General features: G+C 45.4%; 1 protein-coding gene across 2 annotated transcripts in view; it reads left to right on the forward strand.

The window, feature by feature from the left end:
* Positions 1-25,465, forward strand: part of LOC146176200 (uncharacterized) — a 94,369-nt gene that overhangs the window by 67,540 nt on the left and 1,364 nt on the right. For both annotated transcript variants that reach the window (XM_084582518.1, XM_084582517.1), the window contains 2 exons: positions 7,972-8,009; positions 13,653-13,851. In XM_084582518.1, the coding sequence (XP_084438644.1) occupies positions 7,972-8,009; positions 13,653-13,851 (237 nt within the window). The remainder of the gene's footprint in view (positions 1-7,971; positions 8,010-13,652; positions 13,852-25,465) is intronic.

The following is a 25,465-nucleotide window of genomic DNA, read 5'->3' on the forward strand; positions in this document are numbered from 1 at the left end:
CCTGGAACAAAGCGACACATTTAGTCGAATTCGCTGAAGAAGAGGCCTTGTGTGTCCTCCAATGATTAAAAAAATTGCAGAGGTTCAACTGTCCTTTTAACCAAGTTTCAAAAGCATAATTTATCGGCCGCACCCTCAGTAGCTGCTGCCGCTTAGATATTTGCTCGCTTCCCCACTTGATAACCTTCATGGTAACGGGCTAAAATCTGGTTACTTATTGTTCCCTAAACTCGGCAGCATGTCTTTCACAGCTGTAGTATTTGTCTTTAGAAATAATGGTTTCCTCTACTACCCGCCGCCCCCTTCTGTCGCGCGCAATGGCCTAGACGGCGTTCATGCTTTGCGTATTTACCTAGGTCACATAGATTTAATGAAGGAGCGGTGCAGTAAAAACATGATGAAGACGATGATGAGTGCACAGCGAAATAAGGTGTTGCTGTTTTATACGAGGCGTGATTGGCTTCGGCAATAGAGTAGTGCTCTCATGTCTCGGGGGAAGGAGATGATCTGTTCGCTCCGGGAGATTCGAAACGAATGCGCGGCTGTATGTTTGCGGTGCAGCTGTAGTGAGGCGCAGATGATACTCGCGCATACGTTGTACCTCGTTTCCGCAGATCAATGACGTTCGAGAATCAAGATGACTACAGCGCGTTGCAGAATTAGAGGCGCGATGTAGAATGCTTCTCCCAGCTAAACTGCGGAATCCTTGCATTTCAAATTTCGCACAGACATCACATTTTGTCGCTAGTATTTTTTAATACTAAATTTGTTCGGGGTACTTGCCTGATTCGATCAGAAGAAGTCAGATGTTCCCATCGCCTGCGGCCGCGGCGACGCCAGACGAACCGCTGCCCCAGCGATGCTACTGGTGGCGCCACCTCATGCTGCTTACAACAACTCTGTAGCAGGAAAAGAGAGGGCGAACGTTTCTGGCAGAAGGTTTGAGTTGTTGTAAGCAGCATGAGGTGGCGCCACCAGTCCCATCGCTTGGGCTGCGGTTCGTCTGGCGTCGCCGCCCCCGCAGGCGATGGGAACATCTGACTTCTTCTGATCGAATCAGGGAAGTACCCCAAACAAATTTAGTATTAAAAAATACTAGCGACAAAATGTGATGTATGTGCGAAATTTGAACTGCAAGGATTCCGCGGTTTAGCTGGGAGAAGCATTCTACATCGCGCCTCTAATTGTGCAACACCCTATATGACTGCTCTCCAGGGCAAGACAGGGTGAAATGTTCCAAGGCTGAGGATGTTGAGGTTTTGACCAGGAGAAAAAAAGCTTCGCTTTGAAATGTTAAATATGGCGTGTATCTGTTGTGTGGTATGCAGATAGATCTCTAAGCTGCAGAATTATACCTGCAAAGACAATATTAGGTGTCTTCAAACTTTTGACTTGCTTTTTCGTTTGTTCTGTATATGGCCATGAGATAGCAGGGCTATCACGCCAATAGCAAAGGCAAAGGATACACTTTTAGCTCAATGACTTCGTGAAAGTCACCGATTTCGTTCCCGTGGCGACACGGCCAGATCGAACATCATGGCGCACCTAATTGCGTCGAATATAACACTGTATTCAACTGCACATAAATTCAATTATTTTTAATTTGGTGTGAGCTTTTCTTTCTACCGGAATAATGTTGCATAACAACTGAGCTATGAGTCGATTTGTATATAACGGCAAGTCCGAACGAGTAGAGAATCTGGAAATCTAGTCATTGAACAAGGTGCAATGCACTGGCTCCTGTTAGCTTGGCTTGGTTTCGTTTGTGATGTTTGACGTCCCAAAGATATTCAACTTATAATGGCGACCACCTTTGGCTCAACGCTCATAGGTATCGCCCAGAGCATGGTCACCTCACCTTTTGCCGCAATCGGAACGCGTCCGCTTAGATTGAAGGAGCCTTAAGGAAGGTGAAAATGCTGCATTAAAATGTGTCATTAGATGAAATGATAAAATGCTGCTCCTGAGGAAATATTCTTCAACGGCAACGTATGGGGCAGACACTTCATGGGTACATGGGTTCTGCAGAAATTAATAAATTCTCAACTCTATTTATACGATTGGCGGAGAACGCTCGAACCTCCGAGCTGCGCGGACGTGTCCGAATGAGCTGCGGCTTCTCAGTCGTTTTCGGCGCTTCGCGCCACTATGAGTGTCACGAGTATTGATCGCCAGGTTCGGCATCACGAGTAGCATCAAGGGACGCAAAAATGTTCTGGGGAGCTCACTAGCCAAATGACAGCAAGAGTTTTCGTCTCCAACAGGAGCGAGCAAGGGTTGGGCTTAACCTCGACCTCGGACGCCATCGGGCCGCCGCCACCGCGGCTCCACCTGTCCGCTACCGACATGAATTTCACGGTGGAAGGCGAACAGTCACTCCTTCTGTTCTATTCGGGGCGGGATGAAATGAGATCAGCAATAATTACGAGATGCCGCTAAAACAGTATCCAGCAGAAAGTGAAGCACCTAGAGCGAACGCAACCGCTGACTGGATCGAACGCCACCGTAGATGCCCCTCTTCCTGGCAAGGAGTCAGGCAAGTCCTCACTCACCATCCGTCCTACCAAGCTCCCAGACAAGCACAGAGAGCCAATCCCCCCACGCGTACCGAAACACGATTGTAAAGTCGTTTTGAGACAGTGAAATTTAAATCTCCGCATGGTCACGCCAACAAACCTGATCCAGGCACTCAGCAAACACTTAGACCTACCGCTCGACAAGACATATGCCGAAGGCAAGGTACACATCAACCTGCACAGTAACACATTTAGAATGAGCACGCCCATGAGAGAACAAGCACACTTGCAGACACAGCATAGCCAGGCTGATCGTCAACAGTCAGAGTTAAACGACCACGGCATACTTTTCTCCTCCCGAGCATTCCGTAATATTGGTGACCTACGGAGCTTTGAGCGGCGAGTCACCTGATGAAATTCCATGAGGTTAAAAACGAGAAGGGCTCAACGCTGCTGAACCGAATATGGAGTTAAAGTATTAAATGCGGGTGACCGAGCGTTGTTCTCCTTTGTCGTTTTCTTCGTCGTTTTTGCCGTCTTCTTCTTCGTCGTCGTCTTCTTCGTCGTCGACTCTTCGTCTCCGTCGTCTTCTTCTTCTTCTTTTTCAAATCCTCGAGGACCAGGGGGGTCCACGGGCCACGTGACGAGCATTTAGACCTGGCGTAGTATTGCTGTCGCAATAACGATATACGACCCTCAACTGCCCATTCTCAACACACGCCGCATAGGGCGCTCCAGAGCGGCTATCATAACCCTTGAGGGCACCAAGCCACCGAAACATATAGATACTACAGAGGCCACGCGTGTTACCCGTACATACAACGCATCGAGAAATGCCTCAACTATCGCAAAGTTGGCAATCGCGCTGATGAGTGCTACAAGCCGAAAATGTCAAAATATCGGCGTTATGGCGAAGACCATTCGTCACCGTATGACGTTGAGCTCCACAGCTGCGGACAAAGGTGTATCATTTGCGGGGAAGCGCACGTTACCGGTATATGCAAATGCAAATCATTTCGCCGAGAAGCCAAAGGAGCCGCAGGCCAAGAAGCCCTCTCGAACCGGTGGAAACCGGTTCACTTTACTCTCGACGGCAGACAACGATGCCAACAACGACAAAACCGACCACGAGAAGTGGCTTTCGAGAGCCGTGACGGCTGTGGCAGCAGGCCAAGGGAAACGTCCGCCTCCTACCTGCCCTTGTATGACCGCCAACAAGGGAGCGTAAGCTCCAGAAACATCAGAATCAAGGAACGCCAGCTTCTCCCCTCGAGCAACCCGGAAAACGAAAGCAACGTCAACGCCGATGCGAACGCCAGCAGCGACAACAATATAGAGGTGAGCTTTGGAGCCAAGGTTTCCCAAATGGGCACAGGAAGCCCGACCTTTTTGAACAAAATAGAAAAAAAAAGAACACATTGCTACACTGCATAAGACAATTGCCGAACTAGAAAAACTAGTAAAGCAAAGCCCAACCTACATCTTGCAATCAGGCCACCGACAATCGGGCCAACCAAATCATCCCAGTTTAGGTTTCCGCGTTGTATGGAAACGCAATGAACATAGAAACAAATCATAGCGCTATAAGAGACAGATCCCGGCCAACTCAGAGTATGGCAGCAAAAATAGTACAAACCTCCCCACATGGTGAGCCGCAGCACAAATCTAAACCCGCCCGCTCTGCTTCAACAAATAAGTCATATCCTATTGAAGAAAGACTACACAAATATGACACAACTTTAGGTTAATAATGGCCCATTTCAAAAAATCTTCGAACTCCTTTTGGGAGTAGACGAAACGCTAGATAAAACCGTCCTACAGCTAATAGAAATGCAGCAGGAATTAAACCTACCTCATAATATCAAACATGGCTCTACAACCTCAAGCAATTAGGATATTGCAGTGGAACTGCAAGGACTACAAAAACAAGTGTGGTAACCTGCATTTCCACATATCCATATACAACCGCTATCCGAGAAACCGGATGCCATGGCCTTGCATGTATATAGCTACTCCGCAAAACTATCAGGTTACGCTCTGTTTACTTCCCCATCTGACGCTAGCTCGAAGAGGCTCACTGCATTAACCGCCACCTTTCTCCAACACAACAAACAGTATGCCCATTCAAAATGATATAGAGAACAGAAAGCTGTCTCACACATAGAAGTTCTATCACGAAAGAACGTAGACGCCAACGACTTCATTCTTAATATATACAACTCCGCAACACAGATCTAAAGCAACGTCGGACATTGGTCGCAGAGCCGGGAGGATAGCTCAAATGCCGCATCTAATTATAGCGAGTGCCTTTACCCCATATCACAAGGCCTATGGTACATAAAAGCACAACCCAAAAGCACGATGCTATAGGAAACTATCCAAGACGAAGGCTTTAGCATCCAAAACGCATATCTCACCAAAACCGCGCATTCAGGTTCACGAAAACAGCGGCTTTCCTTAGCCTTAACCCAAGCCTTGGCCACAACCCCGCTTAAAGCGGCCTCACCGGTCTTTAACCAGCAGGTACCAATGTAAGAAGCAGTGAACAGTAGCCGAGGTAGCACCAGGGCAGCTCCCGTTGAAGCATCCTAAGCTTCTCGTCCTTGTGTATCCTCCTTAGGTGTCGAAAGCGTCCGACTGATTTTTATCTTCGAACCTATCACTGTGGAACAAAGGTGGTTAGCGAAATATACTGCGAAATTGTTGCAGAATACTGAGTAGTCTAGCTGCCTGTGGTTAAAACCAGGGATCCTGCAGGTGTTGTCAACCACTAGACTCATGCTGTGGCCTCGAAGGCGGCTGCTTCCCTTGTGTACGTGTGTTGTGTCAACGCTGAACTTCCTTCATAGGTGCCTAAGAAGTTAGTGTATATCAGTCAATACCCGCAGGGTCCATTAAATACTTCACTGACAAAGAGCCGAAGCAGCCAAGAGATATTTGCTTAGACATCCATGGAGATGCGTATCATAGCGGCGAGTTTGAGATAAGAGCCACTGGTCAGCAGCATAAACAATGCGAGGCGAAATGTCAAGCAGTGAAGTCCTGTCGCATGGCAGCGCCAAAACTTGGATAGGAAGGTGAGAATATAATATGAAGAACGTCGGAGCAAATTGGACAATAATAGGTGGGTAGGTATGCTAATTCAATACATATAGCCGATAGCCTGTGACTGATAACCTGCATGTATGCAGGGCCCTAAGCGGATAAATTCAGTTTAAAACGACAAGTAAATCAACACAGAGGATAAAACTGGTTTATTTCAATGGAAAACAAGCGGTGTGTAGAATTATGTGTTCAAATTTTAAAATGCATATTAGGGAGGAATGTTTCTGTAATACGTAAAGAGGCATTGCCCCTTTCCGGGAAGCTAAATAGCAGTGTCTTGCATTGCTGCAAAATTAAATTCAACGGGATGACACAGGTGCACTGTATGGCACATCCACAGAAGCAATGAGCATCTTATACTTAATTATGATGTGATCCATCCTGGATGTCAACGCAAGCACAGTTATTCTCCCTGAGGCCGTATTATTTGGAAATAACAACGAACAGGTCACTTAATCTGCGGTGGAAGTTAGCAAAAAGCGTTTGAAAGATAGATGGCTGAAAAGCAAAAAAGTGAAATAAGCAGAAAGTGTAGGAACAAAGATGCAGTGAAGAACATTGTGAAATATGAAACCGATTTATAATAGCATCCAAGAAATATGAGTCATGAGAGCCGAGTTTGGCGGCAACTGCCACTATCCCTTTTTTCGAGGGGATGTACACTATATCAATCCAATGTGAAGAGTGGACTGCACAAACGACGGAACGGATGCATGCTTCTTTCTGACGACGCTGACGACAAAGACGGCAGGCGTTATACGACATAACGAGCTGCACTTCCAAGTTCGCGTTACCTATTATCGTTGTTTGTTCGTTTTGCTTTTGCGGGTTGGTGTGTACGAAACCTTACATGAACCATTTCGTTATATATTGACCATTCGTTGTTCAGAGCGCTACCTTAAGTGCTAATGCTAGGTTTGACCGAGAGACTGCCGTCTGTGCGATGTCGATACACCGAGAGGTTTGGGCTGAACATTTAAACGCGGATATCTAAGGACATAGACGTAGTACTAGAATCCTACAAAACAGAATAGTCAGCAAATTGCAGTATCTCTAAGATTGCAGTATAAACTTGCATGCTAACTGCTGTGAATAAAAGGTAACTTTTGGAGTATGTAAATATATACTGATGTTATGATGAAAGTTATCCTCATTCTGCGTTCGCCAGGCCGTATCTCATGCGAAAACAATTTTAGGTAATGCTCTTTATATTTATTTTAAGTTGTGAAATTCTAGCGTGGAACACCTTGAAGGCAGAAAACCTGGACAAACAGCAGCATACTATTAATAGGAAGCATTCAATTCTAAATTTGTTGTTCAACAAATCAAGGATGACAATGCGTGTATTAAAAAAACAAAAATTGTGTTCAAGAACGCTTGTGTGGATTTGAAACTGACATACGTTAATGTAAAGTGATCTACAGGAATACAAAATACAATAATATTGTCAAAGTTTCGCAACTAAGCAGATGAATGAGTACGGACAGTGGAAGATGTACGAACAGGGTTTCGAAGGTTTGGTTGGTTTGTGGGGTTTAACGTCCAAAAGCGACTCAGGCTATGAGAGACGCCGTAATGGAGGACTCCGGAAATTTCGACCACCTGGGGTTCTTTAACATGCAAGGGTTTCGAAGGCTGGAAGAAAATGACTCCAAAGGATTAGGGTTTATACGGGCCAACTTCCCAAAGGGGCTCAGGTTGCGTGTGAAACAAAAGTAGGTCAGGCCTCCGGAAATACCAACCACCCCTAATTCTTTACCATGCACTGACACAGCACAGAACACGGGCCCCTTTCTCTCGCTTCTTTTGAACAGCGGCCGCCACATTCATTACTTTATCCCGCATTTTTGGTTTCAGTAGTAGAGAGCCGCCACCACTAAGCTACCGTATCTACTGCTCTTATTAATATAATAGTACACTGACATAGAAGAAAATATGGCTTTAAGACTGGACCGAATACAAATATTTTTTATGTGAGGACGATACGGCTACATACAAAGAAGGTATCAGCACCGATATGTTTTCACGTCGCATGATGTTCCACATCACATGAAGTACAGATATACGTTTACAGAGAACGGGAGGAACTTTCCTTTTGACGAGTTTCATTGTTGCCAGCATAAAAAACTGCGAACGCTCTTTTCTTCAAATAAGAATTCATGCGCTCTTCTTTCATACTGCCTAAAGGACAATTTTGTTTGTTATTGACATTGTGTTGGTTCGTGATAAATCATGACAGAAGGCGCACAGTCGTGGTTTATAAGCTCTTTTTGATATTTTAAAACACAAATGCTTGCCTATGTTTCGTTTGTTTACTGACACTTAACTTCCGATTCTTGATGCTTTTCAGTGGAGTGAATTATGAGAACATAGATACGCTGGAAAAAAGTAAGTGTTGGTACTGTGCTTCCAACGAATTTATTCTCTTCTCAGCCAGCTTTATAGCAGCTGTATCAGGAGTTCATGGAATAGCAGTCTGATATGCAGCATTGCTCTCAGTGTTGCCTGCTTTTTTTTCCTGTTTATCATGTAAGAATTGGGAGAAAAACACTTTTGGCTCTCGGACAGCAAATAAAAACACCTGCCTTATTAGTTAGAATATTATCAATCTCCCTTAAACTTTTATTCTACAAGATATTGCCAAATATTTTCAACGGAGCATGGCAAATACGCAAACGGCACTGCTAGACATTCAACTGTTCTGTACAAAACCATGCATATAAGCTGACTCCTAGATGTAAGATTCGCTTAATATACAATACTGTCTGAGAAGAGTACAAAACTATTATTATACATATTCTGCAATGACGACCATATCGAGGGCAGAGCGCGTAATTTTAGCAAGCGTTTAGTTTATATATTAGCAATGAGTTTTCATAATATAGAGTTTTATTTTAACGAAAGAAACTCCAGTCTTTAATTTTTTTTCTCAAAAAATGGGCATCGCTTTATCCGTGGGTTTTCTCTGCTTTCTCACCATATCCCAAAATTCTATGAAAAGGGAGAGTACAACTAGGTTGACCGCGTTACTGTAACTGGTAGCTCTGCTACCCCTGCTACTCCATTATCCACCAAAGCTAAAGTCGCTGGCATCTGCAATGGATACTACTAGACTTATTTGATTATATTCTCAACCACCTTAGTGATCTGAAATACAGTTTGTTTTACTCTGACGGTTTCTCTGGTGACTTGGAGTAAATGAAAGCATGTGCCGCATTGTAGGAAGGGCGTGGCTAATCTCATCTGCACGTCTCACAAATTGTGACAGCTCCACTCTAGCCTTAAAGTATGGTTTGATTTGGTTGGTTTATGGGGTTTAACGTCCCAAAGCAACTCAGGCTATGAGAGACGCCGTAGTGGAGGACTCCGGAAATTTCGACCACCCGGGGTTCTTTAACGTGCACTGACATCGCACAGCACACGGGCGCCTTGCTTTTCGCCTCCATCGAAAAGTGGCCGCCGAGGCCGGGATTCGATCCCGCGTCCTTGGGAACAGTAGTCGAGCGCCATAACCACTGCGCCACCCCGGCGGGGTTCTAGCCTTAAAGGGATAGTTTACTTACTTTTCAGCATTTTCCATCCTTTAATCTGAAAGCACCATCGCCAAATAAGCGAATGCCCAGCTGTGATAACGAGAAACCGGTAGAAAATTTTAAAACCTATTTTTTGTATACTGTAGTCTTGCTTTCCAGAGTAATATACGGCATCTGCAAACTCTGGCGTAGTGGACACGGCACACGGTTAGTATAGTAACTCTAAGCTGCTCTATGAACACAATTGCTGCGCCGCCTAGGTCACATGCAGAACGTGTCATAAACCGTAATGTATCTAACTTGTTCCAACTATAATTGAGTACACTAAGATAGGTTTAAATAGAATGAAATAAAATGAAATCCAGGAAACCATCCGTATGTCCCCCTTCCAGGTAGTGCATAGATGGCAGATCACCGCCATGCTTGACGCTATGCTCCCTCACCCACCGGCAGACGACGTATAATATGATCTCCGTCTAGTATGCGAACAAGCGGAGGAGGCTTGGCAACTGGTCGTACTTCACATACGGCAGCAGCAGCGTACAGATGCTCGTCACTACAAACTCCAGTGATGTGATGTGCGTTTCCGGCCTTGAGATAAGGTTTGGGTGTGGACACCGGTTCGCCGTCGAGTTCTTTCAGAAACACTTATAAAGCGGAACGTCGGGCCGTACACAGTACCTCAATTACGAGATGCTCCCCTGTGTAGCGCAACCGTCGTCACGCCGTTCCTCGCCTCCTGACATTGTGCACGTAGTAAGGCTTGAGCCGATTACCAGTGATTACCGAGAACCCTTCCTCGTTTCTCCTTCCAAAATCGTTCATCTGCTAGCAAGAGGTCTCGAGAACGTGTGTATTGCGCGGTTGTTGATTAGTTTTAGTTTAGCATCGTGACGATGCTTCTTTTTGAAGGGAGGAAGTGTCGCCAAAGAAGAGGAGGCGCAAGCGTTTTTCAAGAAGCACGCTGGTGCAGGCGGTCCTTTCGGCGTTTATGGGGCTCCCCGCCGGCACGCTGGTTCCCGTTGCTGCCCTGCTGACCTGCGGTTACTATCGTAGTCCTGTATTCAGGCTAGGACTTGACAAAATTGTTGACTCGCCAACTTATGGAACCTAAAAAGTTTAGCAGAAGACAAGGATAAGGACCTTGGGAAAATCTCTCGTGACGGGCGCACTGCCGTTGACCAGCTGATCTCTTTGACTCCGCGGTACTCTTCAGAGCTCCGACGTCAAACACCAGTCGTAAAAATATTTATGAAAGGTTCCATAAAGCGAACTTTAATTCGGAAATAGGCACATGCGGCTCCAATACTCACCTAATCCGGCATGTTAAACACAAAGCCGAATTTCAAGAAAATGAAGCCAGTACATCTCTGAGCCACATGCACAATTTTAGACGCTCTTCCGTATTTTCCACTCACCCAAACGCAAATTGAAAAAGTTTTGTCAACGTTGAACACCTCCTTTAAAATGTAAATTCGCCTCCCTGTAACAGCTCTAGCAAGAGCATATATAAGCTGGGTTTTTTATTCCCTCATCATTTTCCCCCGGCACAGACACAATAACCTGGTGAGACTGTTGAACACTATGTAGGTTCGCTGGCTTCTTCTGAAAGCAAACCATTATCCTGTAGATACATCTACCTTCTCCTTCCCTTCCCGCCAGCGTGCGCACAGCCTTTCAACCTCGTCATTAGGCCCCCGGTACCTGATACACTTTATAGGACACAGGTTCGTTGACATATATAATTTTCACACCTTAACGGACAAACTCTTCCTTCCATACAAGCAGCCCAAACCGCAATCCTCCTAATAGTGTGCCTATCATTTATGCAATTGTACACCAGTCACACTGACTGCAGGTAGCTCTTCGCTTGCTTTAGCGACGGTCAATTTCTTCTGTCGTGAACGCATGAGTACCCCACGCCCTGTACTCCTTGACTCTGTCATCGGTAACTATCGATGCTTTTCTGCCCATGCTGGGATAATAGGCAATCCGCTGTCTCATCGGCTAGCATGTGATGTTCACATCCAGGCCCCTGTGATTATTTGGTCAAGCCATCGCATGTAGGGAAAACCGACGGCCTAACAACTAAGAATTCACAACCACCACTTCAAAATGAAAAAGACATGTGAGACACGTACGCAGCTAACATTGACATATCAACATTGCGCAAGCACACATACTTTGTACGATACGAATAGTCTCAATACACCTTCCAGCAATTCCTTTTTCGCTATAAAACTGTCATGTTCGAACTTTCATGCTCTGTAAGCCAATCTAACACTGCCTCCCCTCTTCTTTCGTGCAGTCCCTTACTTTTCTGGAGGGACTTCCAATGTTCAGAACAAATTTGAAGACCTGGTTGTCTGAACTAACCACCACGGGCAATATTTTTTCAACAATTCATCTATGTTAATCGACATAGTCTCACTTTCTCATTGAAATTTTACTAGTGTAGTCGTTATGTTACCGCATTTAAACTGCATCTAAAGGAGAATTAGTTTCCACAGGAAGGACAACGAATGAATGAAATCTTTATACGAACCAGAGGGATGGTTCTCGGCTAATGTTTGGGCAATTTAAGAATTATAAGGGATGGGCGTGTAGCTGCTCGCTTCTTGGTTCTTCTCTTTTCGCGTCGGTTGCCATAATGCAGACATAATCATTCGGACACAACGTCTCTTATACTACACGAAGCAGGCAACTCTTACTGCCATATGTCTTAGTGACATGCTATGCTCGAGTGCTTGATCATATCTAGGTGCGATGGAGTGGACATGTTTTCGTATGAAATATGCGTGATTTAGGTCTATGCCTCGCGAAAGAGAGTGTTAATGTTTTATATATGGTGAAAATTGTTCCTAAAACTGTATCTATTTCTTCTTTTTGAGCTTTTCGTCTCTTCTGAGTAACCACTTCTAGACTAAGCACTGTATGCAGTCGCCTTTTCTGTTTCTTTGCTTTTAAAGAGCCCCGGCTTAGTGATGGAGTGGTTAGGTCGTTGGACTTCTGTGTCCGAGGATGCGTGATGCAATCCCGGCCGTGGCGGCTGCTTTTCTATGGAGACGAAAATCAAATCTTAAGTGTGCTTACGATCTCAATGCACGTTAAAGGACCCCTGGTGGTCGAAATTTCCGGAGCTCAATAATACGGCGTCTCTCATAGCCTGAGTTCCTTTGGGACATGAACATCATGAAGCAAATCAAATAAACCTTGTTTAGAAAGATGTCTTGTTAAGTGGGCCCTTTCGTACTATTAACAACCAGTGTCAGTATTGCTTTAGACAACTTAAACCTGCTGTCGTGTTTTGGTTTGGTACAAACGTAGTGCATTATTGTTCTGCCAGGGAAGTGTCGGCACGAATAGAATTAAAATGAAATTTGTCAACGGATGAAAGAGAAATCCTTACAAATTATTTTTGTACGCTTATAATACAGCTGGGCTGCTAAAATTTAAACAGAAGCTACCTCAAAGAAATTACAATATAACCTGCGAAGCGTTCACTACAGTCGGATGAGCAGTTTCTACGAAGCGACCATTGGCTGCTTCGTCTGACAGTGACCCCTATCATGTATGCGCGCAGACATATATATCAAATGATTAGAGGTTTTCATTGATTTTGGCCTCGTGCTGATGTACTTAGTTGGAGGGTCTAGATCCAGTCGTATCGGGTGAGTTTTGTTGAAGGAAAAATACGAAAAGTCCCGTGTAAATCACAACATCAGCAAATGTTTGAAAACATTTGTAGCCTAATTTAGCCTGGAGCCTTCCACGCAAACTCTTTCGTAATTCATGCGTAGCCCCTGGACGTTAGCGCCACTTTTCTAATTTACAGCTTACACCCAAATATTCCCTTCGTGCTAGTGAAAAACAAAGCAGAGCAACTAATTACCACTCTTTCTTTGGCGCGACATTTTCGACATCTATAGCGATTAGAACCCTAGGCCCAGTAGCTGAACGTTAATGTTCAGTTGTTCATTTTCAAATGAGCAAAGCTGGAACGTGCAGCCAAGAAAAAAATTACATCTCAACTTTTGTACTCATGCGCGTAAAATGGCAGTCCAAAGCAAATGAAACTCGTTTGGAACTTGAAGCATGCAACGATGAAGCATTTAATTGAAGCACGAATTGCAGTTTTAATGATTGTGATTCTTATATTGATCTGATGTAGAGAGTTACGTTTTGTTGCCGTTATTAGTTTAGAAGCAACTATTTTCACATTTCGAGTAAAATATATATAGTTATTCTTTCACTACAAAAGCGAAATTACTGCTCCTATAGTTTATTCAACGTAAGAGTTGAGGCTTAGTTGCCACATCCAGCATATCCTCTCCCACTGTCATCCATGCCGATTCGACTACCTCTCTGAGACTCTCCGTGAGTACATTTAGATACCTTGAATAAATATGCATAACTACCGCTATACCGCAAAACGCCTTCTCTCTGGGACATTAATTTCTCTGCGACAAAATCAACGAGCAACTTTGCTTATTTGTAGATGGCCAGTCTACCGTATCGTGTTCTGGTGAGCCAGCAGCTAAGTGCAGTCCGGAAAATGAGGAAGATGGAGAAGAAGCATACTATTACGACTCAAGTTGTGGAGAATGTAGGAAGTACATAGCTTGCGATTGGCCCCCAAAAAATCTGACAAAAGCCAACCATTTTCCCAGCGAAGACTGGTGCCAGCTGCGTTGCGGGTGAGTTCTCATTACTCTGTTTAACGCATGATGATACGGAATATAAGCTTTCTTCAGGTAAGTAAGCACCGCCCATTAGAAGGTTGCTTCAGACTTACGAAGAATACCAGTGGCCCGAATTGTCACATATTCCGAAAAATCTGACAATAGCCAACAATTTTCCCAGCGAAGACTGGTGCCAGCTGCGTTGCGGGTGAGTTGTCATTTCTCAGTTTAACGCATGATGGCACAGAATATGAGCTTATTCACGTAGGCAAGCACTGCCCATTATAAGGTTGCGACAGACTTTTACAGAGAATACCAGTGGTCCGAATTGTCACAGGCTCTTTAAGAATATAGACGCGCTTCTGCAGCGAACACGATTTGAATTCGAGCACTCAAAATTTGAGACGAACTAAACTGTCTGAGAGGTAAATCACATTTAGCGATTAAGACAATGCTTTTCTGGGCTAGTTGCTCACAGTTCCTCTTAGGTGACAGGCGCCAAAAAACACACGAACACAAAGATAATGAAGCTGCACCAACTTCCTGAAGTGAACTTCGCCGGCTAGCAACAGTGCGGCGGTACGCAGAGGTACGGACGTACCATGACGTGCTGCAAAAAGAGGCGGCTGTCGCCAAGCGCTTTAGCGCTCGACCGACAAATGCGCACTGGTTGGCCTGATTTAATAGCTTACGATATTCTCACTAAATCACGTGTCAAGGTTAGCAAATAATATGCCATACCTAGAATGCCGCCCGAGGGCGAATTTATACAGCCTTCATGCACCCCCTATTGCATACCAACCGTCTACTGGAGGCCCAATTTGTCTTTAGAGCATCATTTGCGCGGCACGTTGTTGTGCGGATTATCGAAAGATATCCTGCCTCAAGTGCATTGCCAACATACTTGCAACACTTGCAGCGCCTGGCGACTAAAGCTCACCAACATTTGGCTGAAAGCGCGGTGAACGATGACTCTGGCCGTGCGCCCCTCTTATATTGTAGCTATTCTCCGCGAGCTCTATCTAGAGGCGGTACCACGTCGCCCCTATAGCATGGATGAGCAGCCGGCAAGGCTTGAAGAAACGTAAGCGTCATTGGTTTGCATATAAGTTCGCCGGCTTAAATCACTGCTGCCTAACAGACGTCGCGTGCGCGCATCCATACTGAGTAGAGTTTACCACGAGGCAGCAAGGTGTGGCGACTATGCTCGATACTATTTTACATCGTCGGAACCTAGCACGGCGCTATGAGAATTTTCAATGCTATGAAAAATTATCAATACAGGTAACTGCCTTATTGGTAACCCAATTTTCTCACAAAGACTAAGATTACGATTTCGGCGATGGTTTCAGTAGCGCAGCTAGTGTAGATGCTGACTTGATCAGGAGCAGAATTTTGCTTGCATTGCAGCTGTCGCTTCTACCCGTAACTCTGTCTAGGTGAGCGATCCTTGAGAAGGTTTCAAGTTTTAACATTCGGTTGATTATTAACAACAACTACGGAGACCAATTGCACAATACTTTTCTGCTCTAACACACGGGATGCCCTGTATCGTCGAAGCGGACGGCCTGCGGGAGACGCAGCCTGTGGGGTGGATCGAGTCACAGAGTTCTGCTTTCGACACTGGTTGTGCGTTGATTGGCCCGCGACGACAGCTCGCACGGCCGTATCTGTCGAGCAGCTGACCGAAATGCCTTTCGGGATACTGCGCCTTACACTTCCTGTAACCCAACTATTATTATTATTATTAGAAACCGCTCTGCGCCCGATATTCTACCCCGGCTTGACCCACGACGAATGGCCGCCGGGCCGCCTTTCAACAGTTTTCCGCTGCGAATTGCCCCCATGCTGACTGGCCTTGCAATCACCTGAAGGGTAGTTTCTTGCCTGCGAAAAATGTTTAGCGTCCACGGAAACCGAAGCTGTCTTCCATTTCTGCGCGACAAACACTGCTTGTGTTGCAGAAAGAAAAGTTATTATAGGTGGTTACAGCAATATATATCACAATAACGTAAGATTATCCTTCGATATTTTACACCGACAGCTTATGTGGGGATTTCTCCGCCAGGTTTTGTAAGAGGTATGTAGAGAATTTAGTTGTTTTATGGTGTGATCGCAGATTGCGAAGTAGCCTCCACGGGCTAGTTATAACACATCGTCTGCGTTACCCTCGCCGGCTGCTCGGTACGAGTCACCGCTGTTAAGGGACATCACATCATCTACCTATCCTATATAAACTCAGTTGCGCTGTTTCAAAAGGTTATATAACACAGGAGAACGTGAAAGCTAGAGCCTTCCCGGCGTTTCCAAGGTGCGCCGTTCTCGGAGTATAGAAAGCACCGCGGCGCCCAAGCAGCACAATTCTCTCTAACATTGACAAGCTTCAAACTAAGATGGAAGTTCAGTCTAAACTCGTGCATAACGGAGGCGCAAAGATGAGGTAGGGGAACAACACGTAGGCTAGGCTTGGCCTGTGTGCTTCTTTCTTGTGTCCTAGACACAATGACTGTATCTAGCAATCAAATGTCCCTAGTGCCTTGTCTATCGAAACCCACACACACACATGCGCTTCGAGACCGTATGACTTTCATTAGAAGATAGGTTGACCTCATAGTTCCCCGGACATGCCTCGTATTTTAAAGGCACAGTCTTCGGCTGTGTGCAGGTGTTGCCACTACGCCAGCGCTACTTTACTGGTCTTGATGCATTTGGCGGTCTCACTAACTATGAAATCACATCGGTTTAAGGGGTAAAAACAACAACTGTACAATGAATTGATTATTGGTAGGTAATTAAAATGTAACACTGCAGTGGTGGCATAGACATAGAACATACGCCGCGCGTGCAAGAGGATCGTGGTCCGAATCCCGGTGCCACGCAGGTCTCCATCGGATTTAAAAACGAAATGAAACAAAAATCCGCGTGTAGATTGAATTCAGTTAACAAGCTTGGGGTGGGGCCTGTTACTGGTGAACACCTCTGGAAACGCACTCTCTCACCAGAGCGACATTTGACCACCCTGTTGTAGCATTGGCCACAACCTCCTATGAATTTACTCCATCAAACACCTGGCCATCACTCCTCAAACACACGGCACAAATAACCGGCCAAATATTAGTACTATGTTTGGTATATACTGGTTCTCTAATGGGCCAGACATTAACACAGTTCCACTATTGGGCCAATGAGATGTGCTACCTGGGTAGCAGCTGCCATGCAACATAACATGGTGGCAGTCAGGCCTGTAATGCAGCAAAGGGTTTACAATCTTTGGCTTCGAACGGGCCGCCATTAGAAACTGACCCTGGCAACGTTCAGCGCTAGAACCTTAGCTAGTGAGGCTAGCTTAGTCGAGCTCTTCGAGGGACTAGCGGGCATGAAATGGGATATCATAGGGCTTAGCGAGGTTAGTTGGCCAAATGAGGCACATTCAGCACTGAAGGGCTGACATATATTGTGTTGTCGAGTTTATGATCTGTATAGTATTAGGGAGAGATGACAGGCATCGTAATTAAGCTCAATAAGCAGTATAAACTGAATGTTATACAGGCCTAGGTGCCTACATGTCGTCATGATGACAAGGGAGCCTAAAGCTTCAACGAAGATGCAGAAATGGCAATTGGGAAAGTAAAGACCCAGTATACTGTACTGATGGGCAATTTCACTGCCAAGATAGGGAAAAAGGAGTTTGGAGACCAACCAGTGGGTGACTATCACATTGGTTCTAGTTGGGTCTACATGGTTCTAGTTATAGTTGAGTTTGCAGAGCGCAATAACTTATGTGTCGAGAATACCTTCTTCGACAAACGCATTGGGAGTCTTAAAACGAAATTGACTTCATACTGCGTTCTAACCTCGAAAATATACGAAATTTAGAGGTAATCGGAAAGGTTCGATGCCATGGGCACAGGATTGTAAGGTCTTGAATTTGTCTATGTTTGAAGAACATAGACAATTTGTCTATGTTTGAAGTAATAAAATTTTCATAAATAACGTGTTCGGAACACCTTACTTAGACATGATCTCCCTACTACTATTTACGCCTTGCTTAGAAGGAATGTTCAGAGACTTGTAATGAAATAAGTTAGCAATAAGCGTTGATGCAGAATACCTCAGTAATCGGCAATTTACTGAAGACATTGTCTTGCTACGTAACTCAGGGAAATAACTGCAAAAAATTATTGATGAGCTAGACAGGAAAAGCAGAGAGGTAGGCCTGAAAATAAATATGTAGAATTCTGAAGTAATGTTCAGCAGCCTCGGGAAGGAACAGCACTTTACAGTCAGTTCGCAGCGACGCTTTGAAAGTGATTCGCGAATATATCTATTTAGGACAAGTACAGCACAGATCCTCACTATCACGGAAATAGCTAGGATAATCAGAGTGACATACACATTTGGAAAATACTCGGAGGATATGACTGACAGCTTGCCGGTACCGCTGAAAAGGAAAGTATACGACAGTTGTATGTTCTCTGTACTCATCTATGAGGCTGTTACGGGGAGGCTAACGAAGAGAGTTTTACTTAATGTGCGGACAACGCAAAGGGCTATAGAGCGAAAAATGGTATATGTAACGTGAAAAGATAGGAAGCGTGCAGACTGGATGAGAGAAATAACTCCAGTTAATGACATTCTAGTGGAAATTAAGAATAAATGTGCATGGGCAGGGCATGTAGTGCAAAGTGAGAAAAACCGATGGTAGCTTAAGGTAACAAATTTTATAAGAAGTTCGCAAGGGGCAAGTGGATGCAGCTAGCACAGAACCTAGTTAATTAGAGGAATATTGTAAAGCCTTCGCCCTACAGTGGGTTAGTCTGGCTTATGATATTGATATTAATATTTATTATATTGCTGTTGATGAATTACATTTTGAACATAATTTCGTCTGCATTTGTAAACAATCACATACTTTGTCAAATGATGTTGTTCGAGGTATTGCAATTAGGTTTCTGGGATAGGACACTGATTCTTCCCAAGTAATATCGTCCTTTAAAATTTTTTGCTGGCCGTAGCAGTAAATTGCACTAATGTGGACGTGTTTGTAAATTGTGCGTGAAGCATTGATTTCTGAAGCCTAGTTACTCTGGTTTTATCCTTTAATTACTGAACTCATTTTCCTTCCTTCACTGAAGGCATTGCCGCATCGAATTCCCTTGCCTGCAAACTGTTTTTTCAAGTGACCACTAATGTATTTGCATTTTAAATTGTATTGTAACAGCTTCTGCTTGGACCTGAAAGGGCCTGCAGTATGTATAAGTAAAAAACGTATTGCTTGTTATAATTTAATAATAACTGGTTGTAACCATGCAACGGTGTCTGTTATTGAAATGGAAACATGGTGGCAGACATTGGTACTAGCGGAGATTTTGCGTTCGTAACACAGCCAATACAGAAGCATCAGGAACGATCCTCTCGGGACCATGACCGGGATCATCGCAATCTCCTACGGCAAATCTACTTGTGAAAAATATTGCGTGTCCGTTCTGTGTGGACCCGCTATCCTGTCTAATGATGCGCAGTTTGCTTTACACTATGTGAATGAAGCCGCCTGCCATGTACTTTCATTAAGACCTGTTTTTCTTTTTTACCTGAGTTGCTACCTTCTTCTGCTACTAACTTATGCCCGCAACCGTTGCAATTCCTCGATACGTGGTTAAAGGAGTGACTAGTGAGGCACAAGTGACCCACTCATGCTGTGGACCTGCACCGCAGGCCGTGTCTAAGGTTGAGAAGCAATTTACTGCAGAGGATTCTTTAGGGTTTTCTTGGCCTTATCTGCAGAGCCTCATAAGAGCGCTGACAACAATTAGCGCGCTAGGCGGAAACTTTAAACATTTCGATTACGCAAATATGAATCTGGTACACAATGGTATTTTGTTGCAATACGGTTCTTTGCTGCAGCGCATACATTTAGATAACCTTTAACGCATGCAGTACATGCCAGGCCAATGCATGTACATCAGTACGCAATTGGTTGAATTGGTTGAATTGGTAACGGCGCATGCGTAGGTCTACCTCCGGCTGACCACTTGAAACTCAGCGCTGAATGGCGTAGTGAAACCCTGGCTAAAAAGAAAAAGAAAAGAAAGGAAGATAACCGCCCTCGAACTGAAATACACCTGAATGCAAGATATTGCTACGCGTTACGCCATTGCACACGCGATCCCGACTTGCTGCGCTACAGCCGTCGCTGATTTCCTCCTCCACGACGGGATACTACATTATGGCACACCTCGTGAACTACTCACGGAACGTGGTCGCTGCTTCCTCTCCAGAGTGGTTGACGAGCTTACTTCGTGTGTGCACCGTCCGCCACAAATTTACCACCGCCTATCCTCCTCAGATCAACGGCCTGACAGAACGCCTCAGCCGTACGCTCACAGATATGTTATCAATATATGTCTCCGGCGACCATCGGAATTGGAAAATTAATCTACCCTTTGTAACATTTGCCTATAACTCTTCTCGTTATGATACTGCTGGCTACTCTCCCTTTTACCTGATCTTTGGCCGACACCCATTACTTCCCTTTGATACGCCGCCACTAGTACCTACGCTCGTGACGCCATATTCCACGCTAATTATACTCACCACATTGCACGCGACAGACCTCTTTGCCTCCCAAGGCTCCCAGCAATCCAGTTATAACAGTCGCCGTCACGATGTGCACTACGCGCCAGGCTCTCTCGTTCTGATCTGGCTACCATCAGGCCGGGTGGGCTTGTGCGAAAAACTTTTACCACGCTACACAGGCTCCTATTGTATCTTGCGCCGAGTCACCAACGTCACATACGAAATCGAACCTTTGAACTCGAAGTCTTCTGCACCACGAGCTTCCGACATTGTGCATGTGACACGACTCAAGCCGTATTAGTCACGCCCTGCTTCGTTTACCTAGAACGCACCGGGACTGTGCTTTTGCGGCGGGGGCAATGTTATGTGGTGTAGCACGCTAGCATTCAGCAAGTGAAGCGCTAGCATTCAGCAAGTGAAGAAAGAAGTGTCTTGGTGGGTGGATGAAGACGACGCTCAATGTTGAGTTGTGCGGCTAAGCTGCGCCCATCAGTTTCATAGTGGTGTTACCCATCGGTGCGTGAATTCCACTCGTAACGATATAAAGGCACACAGGCAAACAACCGCCACATTCGCAGAGTCGCCGCGACAGCTTCGGCATTTCAAACTCACCGTCAAAAAAAGGCAGTGAAGTACGCCATACACCACTCTCGGCTCCAGCACATCTAATCACGAAAACTTAGATAATCTCGTATTGCGTTTTCGTTTTGGCGGGAGTTATGCGTGGTTCTTCAGAAATAGGATTTCTCAACAATCTTTGCTAGCATGGCTTTGTGCAGCTATACCTTTCCGTGTGAATGTATAAACCGCGCTTGCAGCGGCGCTTCCCCAGCCTTCCATTTAAATTTTAACGGTCTGCCGCGCTGCATCCTGCAAACCAGCAGTATAAGTAAACAATTTCTCTGACACACTCAACAAAGCATTCTCGTGGTTTTTGGCGCAACTGGAAACCTTGAAACTGTCGCCTATGCCACTGACACTTGCACGCAATCCTGAAAATGAATTGCGCACTGAAATAAATGGGAAATCTGGGTCTGTTGTACGATATTTTTAGGCAGTATAGTACGCTCTACGTTGAGTAGGATGACATGGAGGCCCACCTTTTCTGCCGTCAGTTCTTTTTCTGCTCCTTGCCTCTTTTCAACTTTTTTTTTTCAGCAATTGAAGAAGGGAGGTTATCGGGGCACCCACTTTCTTTAATCTCAGCCAGTTTTTCGTTTCGCTTTTTCGCAGTCTAAGGTTTTTCACACTTTCATTCATGCAGCAATAAGTGATAGATCTATTCTTCAGGTTTGAATCTCCATTCCTTTGGGTTTCCTTTCTCGTACTACCAGCTCATCCAGCCATTCAGAGATATACTTACATCTCCGGAAGCGTGGCAGTGTGTGCTCTACAGTTATGTGGCATTACGTCTGAAGGCTCCGCCTTCTAGGGCACGAGTCTGTGATGCGTTGTAGCGCATCTTGTGGCAAATTCGTCTGTCTAAAATACCGGTTTATACCAAACAATCGCCAAGAACGTTGCAAAAAGCACAATATATGGGACGCTTCGGCGCAGCAAATCACGTTAGTCAGAGTCGTGACAATGTAAAGCAAACAGAACGAGGTCAGGGCTTTACGCGGCAAGATAAAGCACACTGCGGCGTGGACAGCGCGATGCGACGCAGCCAAGGATTTCGAATGATACAAGGAAGCTTTCCTGTCATGTTGCAGCAACCCACGCAAATTGTCTAAGCCATCTCAGAAGGCGCCGCTTCAGTTTTCGTCAGGACAAGGCTCTGCTCCACCCTCCGTGTACAGACGCACCAAAAGTTATACTTAGAACTCGAGCAGTGGCCGAGCAGGTAAAAAATGCATTCTAGAACGGTCTACCTGTAGGTGCGCCGCAAAGAGGGAGTGTCGGCATATCTCGCTACCCGATTCTCCATTGTGATGCTCGCGTTATCGGCGGCCTATGCGAAGTTTCGCTGATACGGCGATTCAGCGGCACGGCTAGGCGGCATGACGCTGCCTGCTTGGCAACGAGTGTTACAACTATCAGTTAGCGTAAAAACTACGTGGTTACATTTCAGCTGCATTTACCTATTCGACCTACGAGCGTCTAATGCCGAGGGCAGCGATAACCGACCGCCGAGCCCAGCGAACGCAGCAGTTATTTCTTTTTTTATTTTATTTGTGGGGTTCAACGTCCCAAAGCGACTCAGGCTATGAGAAACGCCGTAGTGGAGGACTCTTTAAATTTCGACTACCTGGGGTTCTTTAATGTGCGCTGACATCGCACAGCACACGGGCGCCTTGCTTTTCGCCTCCATCGGAAAGCGGCCACCGAGGCCGGGATTCGATCCCGCATCCTTGGGTACAGTATCGAGCGCCGTAACCACTGCGCCACCCCGGCGGGGTAACGCAGCAGTTGGCATGCAGATTTTAAATGTTGGTTTTCGTTGCGAAGCATAAAGCGCAACCCACTCGCCGTGAGAGCGAGGTTTCGCCTAAGGCGCGGATAAGGAAAGCATCATAACATTGAGATGTGTCAGCCGGATGTTGTAATGCACCCTCACTGTCAACTGCTGATCTCGTAATAGAGCAAATAGAGAATGCCGACATGAAGATTTGCCCAGTTCTGTATACTTTTGGTGCACTTGTACATTCGGTTAGCCAGTGCCGCTCGCCGACCGCACAACATCCCTCACTGGGAATGGGAAGAATCCTCGTTCCTCGGCCTGCCGTCCTTATCTATCCCCCGCTTATGCGTCGATAATGTGCCACCCCCGTGACTGACAGGTCGCTGATGCGCATTCGCGCTGCTCGCGCCTACGCCATGCCAAGTGGGAAAGAGTCCGCGATAATTTGAAACACTAAGAAGAACCGCGGAGACCCCACAACTCCTTAGAAATCACTTCCAAAGGTGAATAAGACCAGCACAGCTGTGGCTATATGCTAGATTTCGAATGGAGTACAAAGCCGAAAACGTATTCACACAACGGAAGCATCCGACCACCCCATAAGGTTTTTTTTTTTTTTTTCCATTCAGATGCCTATGTCTCCTCACCATGCATACGGGTCCAAGAAATTGGGCGCTAGGCAAGAACTTATCTACTTTCATCTCCTCCTAACACCTTGATATCCACGTGGTACCGGTCGGCATAAAAACTGATCAACAGTTGTCAGCCTGCGCTCTGTGCTTCCGTTCGTCTGCCTCGTCCCCTCCTTGTACAGCGCTCACATTCAATATTTTGTCTTGCTCGCTGCTTATCAACCAACTCAAAAGCAGCGTCTACTATAAGCAGGCGTTAAGGCTATTACTCTCTCGTACACATTCATAAGGTGCTGCGCTGGAAGATCCGTCCACGACATAAGATCGGTCATCATGCGCCCATACCCATGCCCATCACACGCTCTTCAAGGACAGCATTCATTCGAGGCGTTCTTCTTTTTACCCAACAATACGCTAATCTCTTACCTTATTACCTAATTACCTTATTAGCTAATAAGCTAATAAGCTAATCGCTAATAGAATCAGGACAACCTTAGACTGCAATCAAACAAAAGATCAAGCAGGTTTTCTGAAATGGTACTCTACTATCGATCATATCCATACCATCAATCAGGGGATAGAAAAATGCTCGGAATATAACCATGCCTTATACATAGAATTCATTGATTACGAAAAAACATTTGACTCAGTTGAAACCTCGGCGGTGATGCAGGCATTGCGAAATCAGGGGGTAGACGAGCCGTACGTGAAAGTCCTGGAAGATATATACCGGGTGTCCCAGCTAACTTGAACCAAGGGTTACAAAATAATATAGTTGAGGTAGGTCAGTGAAACCAATTGCATACAACTGCCAGCCTGTTTGCGCACTACAGGAAATTTTTGTTTTGCGATTACTTAATTAGCTAATTATATTAATTTCTCTAATTTATTAAATATCAACTTTAGACCAAAAATGTGAGTTGGAAAGTTGTAGAGCACCTTCAGAAACCCCCATTTCATTAATTGCGATAAAAAAGTCTCACACGTATCTTTTTTTCCGGGCTCAGAAGAAAGCCCGCGAAATACAAATAATACCACGTGACTAGTGCATTTGCGCGCCGCGGTTGTGGCGCTCTCAGTCGTGGTTTGAGCGAACGAAATTAGCTGCGGCCGTGTCTTCTTGGCCCCGTTAAAGCGGCAAGCCGATATGCCTGCGATGGCTTCTTCGCCCGGTTCAGACAGCCGGCCCACGCGACGGTGCAGTAGCAGCGAGAGCGGCGAGCCGACACTACCGAGATTCTAACAAGGCCTCCTTCTCTCCCATCAGCGAACGCCACGACAAACGGATGAGCGATAAGGTATCAGCCACTGTATCTGCGCATACATGCTTGGTTAAAGGGGCGAGATGACATCATGTGACTCGACTAAAATTAGCGCCGCACCTTCATTTGCCGGTTCTTTATTGTCATCCGCCTGTCGTGATGTAGGCTGCTGCGGCGCAGTGCGCAGGTCTGGCCAAAATCGCGGTGGCGACGGGCGAGCTCGAGCTCGCTCGAACCATCGCCAACATTTCTGCCTGCCGCTGCAACGGTACCATCGGGTCACGGCCGCAGCTGATTTAGTTCGCTCAAACCACGACTGAGAGCACCACAATCGCGGCGCACAAATGCGCTAGTCACGTGGTATTATTTGTATTTCGCAGGCTTTCTTCTGGGCCCGGAAAAAAAGATACACGTGAGACTTTCTTTATCGCAAATAATGGAATGGGGGTTTCTGAAGGTGCTCTACAACTTTCCAATTCACATTTTTGGTCTAAAGTCAATATTTAATAAATTAGAGAAATTAACATAATTAGCTAATTAAGTAATTGCAAAACAAAAAATTGCCTGTAGTGCGCAAACAGGCTGGCAGTTGTATGCAATTGGTTTCACTGACCTACCTAAAATATATTATTTTGTAACCCTTGGTTCAAGTTAGCTGGGACTATGCTTGCTATGCAGCCACTATAGTGGCTGCATAGCAAGCATAGTTCTGTATAAAGAAAGTAACAAAATTCCCATAAAAAAATGTGTTAGGCAAG

This window comes from Amblyomma maculatum, chromosome 10 (assembly GCF_055883805.1).
Source record: "Amblyomma maculatum isolate TAMU_Amacu chromosome 10, ASM5588380v1, whole genome shotgun sequence".
Classification (NCBI taxonomy): domain Eukaryota; kingdom Metazoa; phylum Arthropoda; class Arachnida; order Ixodida; family Ixodidae; genus Amblyomma; species Amblyomma maculatum.